Below are 12,711 nucleotides of genomic sequence, written 5' to 3'. Positions count from 1 at the left end.
CGCCAACTGCATCAAGAAATGGTTGGGTTGTTTTGTTCAAAACCCGAACCCGACCCGACCCCGATCATTTCTAATTTGAAAAACCCGAACCCGACCCGAGTCCGAAAGTTCAAAATTGCAAAAACCCGGACCCGACCCGAACCCGAGATTTCCAAATTTGAAAACCCGGAACCCGACCCGAACCCGAGAAGCTTAAATTTATAGAACCCGAACCCGACCCGAAACCCGTCGGGTTCGGGTCGGGTCCGGGTTTCGGGTCCAAAAACCCGAACCCGACCATCTCTAACGCACAACTCAAAAGTAAGTTAAAAGAACTTTTCTGCAGGTTGTTTTATTTAACCGTGTGTATGCCCCGCCTACGTTCTCGAAATCGGCCATCTGGGCTGAACCTAAATGTCAAAGTCACGTGGATTATGTTTATAAACAAATTTACGGTCATAAGCTTTGAGTGATCCGCATGTCCATTTTGTTGTGCAACTACTCCAGTGAAGTTCGCGTGTTCAGTAATATTTTTTCCATTAAAAGTTTACATCGCAGAGATAACAAAAAATGTACAAAATTTTGAATTCAGTTCTCCAATCGAGCAATTCGATTCTAAAGCGGTACGGCACCCTCCAATTACCGGCATTGTACAGCACATTTCATCCACGGGATTTCCAGTTCGATACATCTTTCGCCGATACCGGAACACTGATACATCGATTCTCGCGGCACATTGCTCTTACCAAACGAGATTGGACAGATCCGACGCGATACGATTTCAAATTTTCCTCGTTCTATCCTGTTTACCGACCGGATCAGTTCATCGCAAATCTGCAGACCATTTCAAGTCACGATCTAAGCAAGTTGATCTGTTTAACCGCGGATATTAAGGGGAAAACGGACCATCGTTTGTTTACCGATGTCGTCAACACTCTGGACGAGGAAACCGAAGGTCGAATAGAGCAATGCAACTTCAACGAACTCGCTCGGATACTGCACGGCTACATGTATCTGCTGAGAAGTAAGATAACCAGACTTGAGACCTACCGGAAAGTCCTGCCACGAATGATTGCGTTGTTCGAACAGAACAAGAACGAGAAAGATTTTATGACGCTTGTGTTTTTCCTGGGACTGTGGAAGAAAAATGCTGCTGGCAGTAAACTTCTAGAACAGTTTTTAAAGCAACATCTGGAACAGTTTTTGGATGATCGTTTGGGACTGATGGATTTTGTAATTTTGGCCAATGCTAGCTTTCAAACTAGTGTTAGGCTTGAAAATCAAAAATTTCAAGATCGCATAGTAAAAGAGATCTGTAACTCCGAGAATGACGACACTGCCTTGATTGTGACATTGGTGAAGTGTGCTCGAATGAATCGTATTCGGTCGGAACTAATAGTAGAGAGACTAAGGTAAAAACAGCATGTTTTCAATATTGCATTGTTTAATAATAATTTTTTAGAGACTTGATGCAAACTGGTGCTACTGGATCAGATTTCCGCGAAATGTCGCATTTGTTTGCTTATATCGCAGACAGTTCGATAAAAGACGATTCACTGATCCAGATGTTCCTGGAGCAATGCGCAAACTGGATAGAAAAAGAAGTTACAAACCCATCAACCGAATACAATTCGCCAATTTTCCGACCCAAAGACCTGGCCAGTTTCCTCTGGAGCTGCTCGAACTTATCTATTCCTTTGGCAAACATTGGAGTTGAACCGAGCGAACTTCTAAATATAATCTTTAAAAAGATTGAACACGGAGAGTGTCGTTTCATACCAGATACTTTGGTGGATATATGCCTTTCACTGTGGATTATGAATCACCCGTCGGTCGATCTGCTTTCAACGATTTACGGCGATCGTCAATTTATGCAGCACTTTATGAAGGATCGAGTGAAGATTGAATCCCGTAGGGATTTATTGTTAGCGTGTGCCGAGATCGAGCGACCAGAAGCGTTCAAAATTATTTCCAAATTACCGAGGGTCAATGCAGCTGACCTGACCAGGCAACCGCCTGACTATCTGGTGAAGAAACGCGTAGGTCTTCAACGGGTAGCATCCTGTTTGGATGGATTGAAGGAAAAACTGCTTATCAGCGAAGTGCAGTATAATTTGCCGATCAAGTTTTTAAACATCGCTGGATTGCTGGTGAACATGCAGGACGGCAGGCGCATAAGCTTAGATGTTCTAGAGAAAGATCATTGCCTTTCAGATGATCAAACGCCCATTGGTTTGATGAATTTGAAGACACGTTTGCTTAAAAAGCTTAACATTGAAGCTATCACGGTAAACTCAGTACATTTTCTTTCATTCGTAAATGTATTTAATGTGAAACACATTTGCAGATTAACTACATTCGAATAGATTCTGACGACGAGCTAGTGCACGCATTGGAGGAAGCTATTGCCAATGTTACCGAATCCAAAGTATCGAAACAAAAAAGACAAATGGGTTAATTATAATAAAACTATATGCTAATAAGTTAAAACATTCATATAATTAAATCCAAAGTTAAAATGTGGCAATTCCATCTGAAAAAAACTCCGTAGGTAACTTCTCAGAGTTTCCCATTTGTTTCCAGCTGATTCATGCATCGAACCAGCACCTGTAAGATGACATCTTTTGTCTGTTCGGAGCTGTACGGTCGATTGACATCCGGTACGTGTATGAACAACGTTCGATCTGGATCCACGTCCAGCGATTTGAGGTAGATATAGCCGCACAGGTAACTGCCCACTTCCGTCGAGCAGCAGCACTTGGCAAGGGTGCTAAGCTCACTAGCGATAGCTTCTACATCTAGGTTCGTCTTCAGAACTGAGCACTTTACATCATTTTTGAGAGTTATCTTATCGCACGGTAAACATTTGTTGGTGAAATCCGGTCGACAATACCCAGACGAGTATGCACACTTCTCCAGATTAATCGTTTCGATACGACCATGAACCCCGATATGGATGACCAGCTGCAAATACACAAGCACCGAATTAACAAAGTTCTAAGGTTCACTAGTTGGGCCAACTAATACCGCTGGATTTTGGTTCCAAATCTTCGGCACTGCAGCATCCACCGCTTCATATGTAACCGGAATCTGCAACTTTTGAATTGTATATTTTACCTTATGGTGCTGGTATGAGTCGGGAAGTAGTTTGACGGCCTCCCAGCTGGCATTACGTTCTTCGTGGCCAGCAAACGGACCGAAACCGGTCACGAAAATGGTCCTTGACATAGTTGGCTATCCACCACCCACAGGCAAACAATCGCCCACTGCTTATGAGCTCGATGTTGACATTGTTGATGTTAAAAAATATCAGCGGCAGAGTTGCCAGATTTGAAACTTAACATATAATTTTCATCTTTTCGAGTAGTTTATCGCGTTTCCTCAATTTTCTATTCGAGCAGTTTTTTTGACAGAGCTCAGCAAAATGTTTGCTGCATTATTTGCAATCCTTTATAGGACTACAAGAACAGAAATATTGACAATAATGTAATTATTGATCATTATATTGTTGGGACACGGTGAGGTTATTCCGCGGCTTCGAATAGGAGTTTTAGCGTAGTCACCTGAAGTCCCGAAGCCTTCTCTACATAAACCCGGATGATCGGCCATTAATGTCAGCTTCTTTCTCCGAACAATCTAGATAAGCCGTGTAGTGGCGGTAGTGATTGTTTCAACCGGCTAAGAATTATACCACAGACTAACAGACATAACACTATGAGGGAATTCCCTCAAAAAACATCGATCCGACAATTTTCCCAGAACACTAGCTCCACCTTTTATTCACGGTCCCAAACACTCATTTACTGGTGTCGCAGCTTTTCTCAAAGCCAGACGTGTGTAAAACGCAGTGCATAACGGACGTGCGTGCTAGGTGTTCGGTCGTCCATTGAGAAGCTGCATCGGACGACCAATCAAATCGGCTACCACTTGAGAGAAGAAGAAAAACGTTGGTGGCGGTGAGAAGACCAAATAGCCAAAGGCTGCTGCTAAGAATCACTGAAAAGAAGGTAGCAACTGCCACTAAAATGCCACCAAAACATCGAAGGCTGCAGCGAACAAGCCGAAGACTCCAGAGCCAAAGAAGGCCGCCAAACCTGCCAAGAAAGCTGCCCGAAGAAGATAAGTAAATTCACGCGTCTCTAATGTTGCCAACAGTCCTTTTCAGGACTGACAAAATTCTTGTAAAGAATTAGTGGTGCTTATTTTCCGTTAGCGCTGTTAATTGTGGATGGATTTGTGTCGTAGTTATACGCAAACCGTCCTTAGGATGAATATATAATGGAAAAAGAATTTTATTAGGAAGTTCCTTTTATTAATTTGTATAATTAAAAATAATTATCATATAGGAAAATATTTTTCAAATTAATCTACAAACCGGAATGTTTTTGCAAATCCTTCCAAGAAAATCAGTGAATGGGGTAACTCTACCACTAAGCGAAAGCTACACCAAAACGAATGATGAAAATATTTTCATTTATCGCACAAAAGGATGGCCTTCATTCTGCACCGAAAAGTTGATAAATAGGAACGCCTTGATGCAAAGCGTGCTCATTCGCTATTAGCTGCGAAAGGGGAATGTTCGTACGTGTGTACGCAGTAGCAACCAATCGTCGGCAAGGTTTGAATCGTTTCAAAAGATTCTCATCTTGTATCACCTTAGTTATCTACAAACCGTCCTTATTAGGACGAATGCACAATGGAAAAAGATGAGTGGGTAATGTCTAGGACATAACCGGAGTGTCGTGACTACTCGTTTGACTTGTAATTCAAATCGAATGATACTCAATGAAATATGTGGGAATGTTTCAAGTTATTCTTTATTATAATTATGGTGGTTCTGAAAAGAACCTTTGTTATTGGCGTCTGCGTTGATAGGGGATGCGCTGGATTCTAAGCTCAATTCATTAAATGAACAAATTTCATTTTTTCTTGCTTTGAAATATCAATGTTAACATCTCTCGAAACAACCATTGGAATCTTTTTCCTAGCGTACAGAAATGAATCACGCTTAGCTAAAAACTAGGGGCGGGTAATGTCCGGGAACTTAACCGCGTTGATCATATTCTTAAAATTCTGCTTGTATCTCTTTCAAATGGCTAAATTTTACGCATTAAGTTCGATTCACCGGGCTCAGCGAAATTTTCCTAGGGATCCCGTTCCTTAGTCTATTCAGTAAAACAATTTTATTGCCGAGTTCTCCGCATTTAATACAGGTCAATAATTTCATATGATTACAACAAACAGACAATGTACTTGTATGACAGGTGGGAGTATTTTGAAGTGGTTTTAGTGGAGGTACCAACATAAAATCGTGTATTGCACATTTTACAATGATTCTCTGTAACCCCGCAAAACCACGGGGTTGGCAGCAGAGGGCTAAGTTGTTTGGAAGAGACAGTTATTATATGATAACTAAAAATATAAAATTGTTCTATAAATTGCAAAGTTATTGCCTGAACCTGAAAATTTGTCATTTCATTCATATAGGAACAATCATTGAAATTATGTCAATTTATGCTTTGCAAGATTTGAAGTAACTTCGAAGTGTGGTCACGACACCCCTGTTATGTCATATACATTACCAACCCATCTTTTCTGTTTAAGCTCATGTAATAATCACTGCTACACAAAATTTGAAGGAATAGAAGTGACTCTCATGACAGCTCATGATCGCTAGTTAAAGTAGATTCCTGAAAGTCGCTATCTGAAGGAGTTCTCATAATTTTCTACTGAAGTACAACTACCTTGTTACAAGTTATAGCACATCTCTTTCACATTTTCACTGTTTCAATAAACGGGGACTTTCTTAGATCGCTGCATAGGACAGTGCATGCGGTTGTAGTACGCATTATTATATGAGTATGTTTATTAATGCTATCTTTGCGTTATAAATATAAAAAAGATGTGTCCATTCAATCTTGGCCTGTTATGCTAGATCTCTTTTCTATTTGCAATTTCTTTTCAAATACTCAGACTCGATCGTTTTATTATTAGATATAAAGACTTGGAACTCTACACTTATGTTTATCATGCTGATTATAACACTCAAGTTGTTGCTATTTTAAGTTTCCAAACGTTTTTTTTTTCTTTCCGTCGTACCCGGCCATATATTTTATAAATGGCGACCGAGTGTCTACAATCATGTTTCAACCATTCTCATGGACATTTCTTGTCTCTTGTTGTGGGTGATAGCATGAATATTTTTTAATTTAATTACGATGACCGACATATTCTTAAACATAATTGTGTTAATATAAGTCAGAACTGCTGTTGTAGCCGGTGGTTGGGTCCTAAAATGCACATTTCTTTGATTGGCTACTCATAAAATATATACAAAAGCTAATTTTAATTAATACATTTTTTGTTTCCTATTGCTTAATTCATGATTTATCACCGTCTGTGTTGTGTTTAATATATACGTAAATTCGCGAATCTGGTCAAAGCTGTTATCAATCGAAAAAAAAAACACCCACCAAAACTTAAACTCGAATCCCGATCCCTTTTGAATGAAAAGTATGTATAAAAAATATGTACAACCGAACGACACTTAAAATTAATCAACAACTTAAAACATATAAGCTCACGGTCATAAAAATGTGAGAGATTTGTAGTTACTACGCCTACTAGAATAGACACTATAATAGTAATAATATAGGGTGTTTTTATGTGCTACTTTGTTTTGTGCAATATGTCGAGAGGTGAGTGTCGAAGTGCGAAATCAGGTAAACGTGTGTTGGTTGGTTCGGTTTTCTTTAGAGGTTTCAAACCGGATATTGGTCAGCTTGCTGGGGTACCGGTCTTAGCTGTTTGCCTAACAATTTCTTATAACATAGGATTATTTCCGGGTAAGAAATTGGTTGATATTAGAAAAATTTCTGGAGAAAAAAACTACTATCTAGATTACCACCTGCAATTGGGGTGTCTTGTTCGTAACATTGAAGCATCCTCTATTTTGACAATAATATGCATCAGTTTGCACTTGAAGAACATTTGTGGCGGAACCTCAGCGGCGTCGGACGGTATACCTAAAAGCGATGTGGCGTAGCCACATTGGTCAGTTTTTGGTTTCTGATGCACTGTCCGGCTTTAAACTAGCTATAGCTCCTATGTTTGAGTAAACCGGGCAAACGAGAGGATCACAGATTTGACTGTAACTCCGGCGACGGGTGGATCAACGCGTCGTCCAATGGAACCTCAGCGGCTTTGCGCTGCTTCGAATCCTTGTCCTCGGATATGCGGCCAAGCCGCATCACACTAGTTCCTCTACATAAGCTCACTTTTTATTGTTCAGTGTATCAAACTAAAAATTTCATATTTCCGCTCTCGCATTTGGTTTATTTGGGTTAAAATACACCCTTTTGGCAAAAACCGCATTAAAATCGGACTTCTATCACTAAAGTCTCTAAACTAGACAATTACCGATTTTATATTATGCTTGAGTGAATGTGATATTCGTGTTAATGAAATGCTAGAAACACTAGATATGAGAAGAAGAAGGGTAAAACGGGTTTACACATTTCATGCGGCCATTCTGACTACCTGTAATTGATTCCCAGAACCTTTTTACAACTATTGATCAACTGCATTTAGACTCTTTCCGAAATATATTGCCATATTTAATTTTCCTCATTAGTTTGGAGCGAGTAAAGGCACTTTAACCTAGGCTTATTGGCTAGGGCATCCCAAAGGACCAAAGGAGTGACATTAACCTTCTTAGTCAAGTCACTCCCACCGATTTATCATATCCCCTTAAAACTGAAACGGTCGGTACGGTTGTCCTCGTTTCTTTCCTTTTTTAAGATCCAAAAGGATTCGTTAGTTAGATTATTCATTAAATGAATAATTTAATTGCCGTAGAATTTTGAAACATCTTTAAACACTCTGCACAGTAGGCCTGGCCGCTTTAATGTTGGCGACATATAACACATAATATGCTTCAAATATTAATGTTGACAATGTTTTTTTTTGCAGACAATCCAACTATCTTCTATATAATCTTTGGACTACTTTGTTCTTAAGAAACACTAACTATGGTAGCCCGCATTCAGTTTTCTTCCAAGTTATATAGCCAGTAAAAGAATTAAACACTAACAAAAAGGAGAATTAGGGCAAAACAAGCATGATAGCGTACTTTGCGATTATTTTTGTCGGAGCTTCGCTGCTGTGCCGGAAGGTCTCGTACTCGATCAACCGTGGTTGGGCGGAAACCAAACGCATGCTGAGGTACCTCAAGGCGACCGAGAGACACCGCCTACAGCTGGGTAAGGTGACCGAAGATCTCGAGGGCTTCGTTGATGCAAACTGGGCCGACATTGAGAATGGTCGAATTCTGGACAGGTGATCAAATTCGGCGGCGGAGTAGTAAGTTGGACCAATCAAAAGCAGAACTTCGTCGCTTTATTGTTCACCGAGGCCGAATTCGTGGCATTGTCGGAAGTTACTCGACGATTTCGGTAAGGATAATTCGTATCCCATGGTCGGGTGGGAAGATAATCAGTGCTGAATTGAGCTTGCACTTGTGCGACCACCACTGGCTGCTACTCCGTTATCGATCTGGACTAGCTGAAGTTGCACAGGAAATCAGTTGATAATTATTCTTGGGAGCAGCGAAACATCTTTCAATGTGCAACTCCTGGTAATCCTAAAGTGTTTATTGATCAATACCGGTGCCGGCCAGGCCCGAACGTTAAAACGACAAAGTCGGATCATTTCGATCGTCGATCCAAACACATACACACCAAGCATGGGTTTACAGAGGACCTACATCAACGATAAATCATAGATCTTCGTTATCTGTCAACAAACCAGTTGATCGCGGACATCTTGACAAAGCCACACGAGAAGGTTAAGCTGGAATAGCATCGCGACTCAATCGGTGCGAAGGAAACTTTTATACGTTGAGGAGTGTTGGCAACCTTGCTAACAACGAAAGAGGTTGGAGCGTTGGATTCTCTTCTTGGAAGTAGACATATTCTTTATTCACTGCGTACATTCTTCCGACAAGTCGACCCTCCGAGTTTCATTTGAAGACTTAAGAAACAGAGTAATTGCATAACATTTCTGTATACGAACAAGACAAAATAGAACTGATTTATAAACTCATGATAATCCGTACCAGAAAATTTAATTACCCATACATATCCCCGAAAAATCATTCTCCAAAATTGTATCAGAGTAAAAATTCCAAAATACGTTTATGTATCTAGGTAACATTCAAAGTACAAACAAATATTTTCTAAACTTTCTTGACAGCAAAAAAATATCATTGCCTCCTAAGTTTTATATTTTCTACATTGATGTTGTGAAGTTTCCCAGTAGCAGCCGGTAACATGAAACTACTACTGCGTTCAGAGATAATCAAAACAAACCTAAACCATAGTCCAATTTTGTATACCGTCTAGTCACTTTGCCTTTTACTTATTGTATAAAATTCAAAAGGAAGCCTTATAACTATTGCTCCCCACAGCACTTTCAAATCCCCAACATTCCTTCGTTCATACATTTGGTTTTATGTATTCCACTCAACGACTCCCCAAATGCCGGCACTCCAGGTAGCATAGTTCGATTAAGTATCCATTCAAGAGAGACATTGATATCCGCTCGATGCAGGTAAGCAAAGCCAAACCTATCAGAATTATGTACTGTCGTAAAATCTCGGAACATAATACCCACACGAAGAATAAAGATATATAAGAGACATACCATAGTGCTTAAACATCGTGACTAAGAAGAGGTACGTCGTGATGTTTCCTGTTAAGATTGGTACACGGCAGCAGCCACATTGCCGGATGACCCCTGCCGCAAACCTCAGCCAGTAGAGTCATCTTCGGTCGATGCATTCGGTAGGGTCCCTTCTGCTGAACAGCTTCTACGGCCGTTTCGTCGTATAGAATGGCGTGCATCTGGTCAACCATTATTGCTATCACAAACAGTCCAAAGAGGGCCGATTCCAGCAGCAGGAGGACACTGTGCAGCATACGGCTCTGCGTTTCCGGAACCGTGGTTGAGCAGTTCTCGCAGGGGTACACCCAGGAGGCGATAATGAGGAATATTGAGTACAATGCCAGGGCGCACACGTACAGTAGAAACTGCAGGAAATACTTCTGATTTCGTTCACCGACGCAATTATTGATCCAAGGGCAGTGATGGTCCATTCGGCGGATGCAGCGCTTACAGATACGACAGTGATGAGCGCGTGGCGGTCGGTACGTTTCACAGCGGGTACATACGGTCCACTCTTCGTGCTCGCGGTTATAGTTTCGCTCCGAGTGCAGATCGGAAAAATCGATGCGTGTCTGCGGTAGTGGAACTGTACCGGGATCGAGCAATACTGCCTTCAGATGGGCCATGGCCAGCAGGAAAACAATCGTATTGAACAGTACCACGTGAAAAGGGGCCCAGAGGCTAGAAAGAAAAATGTACATTCAATAACCGGGACACTGTCAATGTAGTAAACGATTGAGTCATTCCAAAAAATCCCCAAATAATCCCTTTACCAGATACACCAGATTGCAGACATCGAAAAACTTTTCGCGTCAAACGCAAAATATTTCTAGTGCGCTCACATCAATATCTTCCTCAAGCTAACATCGGCTCATCAGATAAGCAAAAACTGATAAATCACGCAAAAAACAAAAATCTCCTCTTTTCATCGTACCTGTTTTGCATGGTTTGCAGGATAATCCATCGGGTCACCACATAGTCAGCGTAGATTACTGCCAAGTAGGTCACCAGTACACAAACGATTCCGCAGGGGTCTTTGACAAATCCCATTCCGTATAGTTCCAAGAATACTTTCTGCCGAGTTCTGTGCTGGCTTTTAAGATAGTGAAACGATGTCGCTTATCGGTTATCTACAATGTTGTTCCGTCTCTATATATCTTCCTTTTGTGCAGACAGCCGTCTCATTACTAACCGAATCGGTGCAGCAGTTCCACCAGCCCGAGCATAATTAGTTTATGCATTTTCTCACTTTCTGCATTGCGGTTGGGTTTCTTTGTACGCTGGTAATAGAAAAAGGGTACACTTTGCACTTATACGGCTGCTGGTACAAGTTAGAATAGCAAAAATCTAAGGCTTTTTCGGAGTTTTTCACCTTGTCCGATAGGATCAAAATCAAACATCCACTCTACACTCCTAAAAGGTTACCACAGTTCACTGAAGCATCGCACACACGGAACTTTGTACGGGAAACACGAAAAACACCAATACCATTTGCGCAAGCCTGTAAATCGACCAAATTCAAGATTTGCCCGAAGTCAGGGATTTATGGCATAGTACTATAGCTGAACTATGCATATTCTAATCGTAATTTGAAGTTTGTAATTGCTTTATAATGCACGGATAATCACTTAAAATGTTTGCATACACGATTCAACAAAGTAATCGGCAATTTTTGCCTTGCATCCGTCGGTCGAGTCAAAACAGCTGCTGCTGTGTGGGTGCAGATAGAAAGTGACAGTGAAAGTTGCCGAAATAGTGGGCTGTCAAATTTGTGATGCTCGAAAAGTTTCAGGCTGCGATGTACACGCTTAACAAATTCTTCTCAACCTCTGGATAACGTACATTTATTCAAAAAGGGATAGTTCCGAAATCAAAAAGTTTGTGCTATTAGCGCATTTCCCCAAAATTCCACGCGGCCCCTTAATAAACATCGTATGATTCAAGAGCCTAACGACCTGTTCAGGGTATCATCCAAACAATATGTGGAATCGTTGCACTATATGGGGTAAAGTTCGTGTATAATTTTGTTTTATTAGGGCCTTTTCTGATCAAAACGAACGGCCGCGCTTCATGAAAAACTGCGCTTGGCCAATCTGTCATAATGTTGCAAATTTACATAACGAAGGGCTGAATGAGTAAACTTGTAAGTTGTTCCAAAAATTAGCCCTGCGCTATGCAACGTTTTGGGCAGGTTGAGTATACCAGATGCAAGGGGTGCCAAATTAATTACGTTCAGTAAAATTCAAAGAAGAAATTACAGAATTGATAAAATTGGTTTAATGAGCTATACTTATCATTCAAATTATGTTTTAAAAATTGTCCTTGCGTTTAAACCACAATGGGAGGCTTATTACTACTGTAAATAGCAAATACAAGTAGCAGTTACACAAAAAACTTGCTGGCAACCTTAGAGTGGCATTTGGTAAGCAGTTGGTGCGGCGTGTACGTTTCGGTGAATGTCTCAATACATCTGTTCGAGTTCAATCTTTCACGGAGAACTTGTATTACCTAGCAGTAGGTAATCTGAAATAGGTGCATCCTACTTCCTTCAACGAAAAACGAAAGAGAGAAGCCAATTTTAACAAAAAATAATGAAATATTCCCTAAAGCCGACTTAATTTCATCACATTAATTTTGAGTAAAAAACGTATTCCCTCTCCCTCGTTTTCCGGCCGCGAAATAAGAACAGTAAATTAAAATTACCTACTGGTAGGTAATTTAACGTAAGTGCGTTGTTTAGCGAAACGTTGGTCAGGCGTCATAGTAAATTTCTCAGTGGGCAATAACCATTTTTGGTAAGCGCGCTTTCAGTTGAATGCAGTAGATTTTACGCAATTGACTAAACCACTAAGGGTCAATTTGTTTCCCATCGCTCAACCTTTAAACCAGGTTCAACGGTACGTTTAAAAGATAAGCCTAGACGAAGAAATCGATGCTAAGATAGTTGCATCGACACACATTCAATGATCTATGAATATTGTTCTCGATATTGAGCAGATGTTGTAACAG

General features: G+C 40.6%; 3 protein-coding genes across 4 annotated transcripts; 1 reads left to right on the top strand and 2 right to left on the bottom strand.

The window, feature by feature from the left end:
• Positions 1–444: 444 nt before the first annotated feature.
• LOC131681782 (uncharacterized) lies at positions 445–2,482 on the top strand. Its single transcript, XM_058962813.1, has 3 exons — positions 445–1,391; positions 1,442–2,267; positions 2,327–2,482. The coding sequence occupies exons 1-3, from the start codon at positions 550–552 to the stop codon at positions 2,435–2,437; spliced, it is 1,779 nt and encodes a 592-aa protein (XP_058818796.1). The 5' UTR covers positions 445–549; the 3' UTR covers positions 2,438–2,482.
• On the bottom strand, positions 2,427–3,256 carry LOC131681784 (pyroglutamyl-peptidase 1). The gene is made up of 2 exons (XM_058962814.1): positions 3,007–3,256; positions 2,427–2,943 (listed from the first exon to the last, which is right to left on the bottom strand). Exons 1-2 carry the CDS (start codon positions 3,205–3,207, stop codon positions 2,539–2,541), a joined length of 606 nt encoding a protein of 201 aa, XP_058818797.1. The 5' UTR covers positions 3,208–3,256; the 3' UTR covers positions 2,427–2,538.
• A 2,468-nt stretch (positions 3,257–5,724) lies between these two features.
• LOC131678935 (palmitoyltransferase ZDHHC3-A) lies at positions 5,725–11,415 on the bottom strand. Of its 2 annotated transcripts, XM_058959389.1 has the most exons (3): positions 10,637–11,415; positions 9,682–10,383; positions 5,725–9,604 (listed from the first exon to the last, which is right to left on the bottom strand). In XM_058959389.1, exons 1-2 carry the CDS (start codon positions 10,750–10,752, stop codon positions 9,690–9,692), a joined length of 810 nt encoding a protein of 269 aa, XP_058815372.1. In that variant the 5' UTR covers positions 10,753–11,415; the 3' UTR covers positions 5,725–9,604; positions 9,682–9,689. The 2 variants fall into 2 exon arrangements, with proteins under 2 accessions (XP_058815372.1, XP_058815371.1); XM_058959388.1 differs by having other exon boundaries at positions 5,725–10,383.
• Between the last annotated feature and the right edge of the window lie 1,296 nt (positions 11,416–12,711).

This window comes from Topomyia yanbarensis, chromosome 2, assembly GCF_030247195.1.
Source record: "Topomyia yanbarensis strain Yona2022 chromosome 2, ASM3024719v1, whole genome shotgun sequence".
NCBI classification, from domain to species: domain Eukaryota; kingdom Metazoa; phylum Arthropoda; class Insecta; order Diptera; family Culicidae; genus Topomyia; species Topomyia yanbarensis.
Note: the sequence above shows the minus strand (reverse complement) of the source record. Positions and strands in the feature narration are given on the sequence as shown.

Coding starts and splice junctions, on each gene's coding strand:
- LOC131681782 (XM_058962813.1), top strand. CDS start 550: ATGTACAAAATTTTGAATTCAGTTCTCCAATCGAGCAATTCGATTCTA. Junction 1,392..1,441: donor CTAATAGTAGAGAGACTAAG/GTAAAAACAGCA, acceptor ATAATTTTTTAG/AGACTTGATGCAAACTGGTG. Junction 2,268..2,326: donor TTAACATTGAAGCTATCACG/GTAAACTCAGTA, acceptor ACACATTTGCAG/ATTAACTACATTCGAATAGA.
- LOC131681784 (XM_058962814.1), bottom strand. CDS start 3,207: ATGTCAAGGACCATTTTCGTGACCGGTTTCGGTCCGTTTGCTGGCCAC. Junction 2,944..3,006: donor TTTGGAACCAAAATCCAGCG/GTATTAGTTGGC, acceptor GTGTATTTGCAG/CTGGTCATCCATATCGGGGT.
- LOC131678935 (XM_058959388.1), bottom strand. CDS start 10,752: ATGGGATTTGTCAAAGACCCCTGCGGAATCGTTTGTGTACTGGTGACC. Junction 10,384..10,636: donor CTGCAAACCATGCAAAACAG/GTACGATGAAAA, acceptor TTTTCTTTCTAG/CCTCTGGGCCCCTTTTCACG.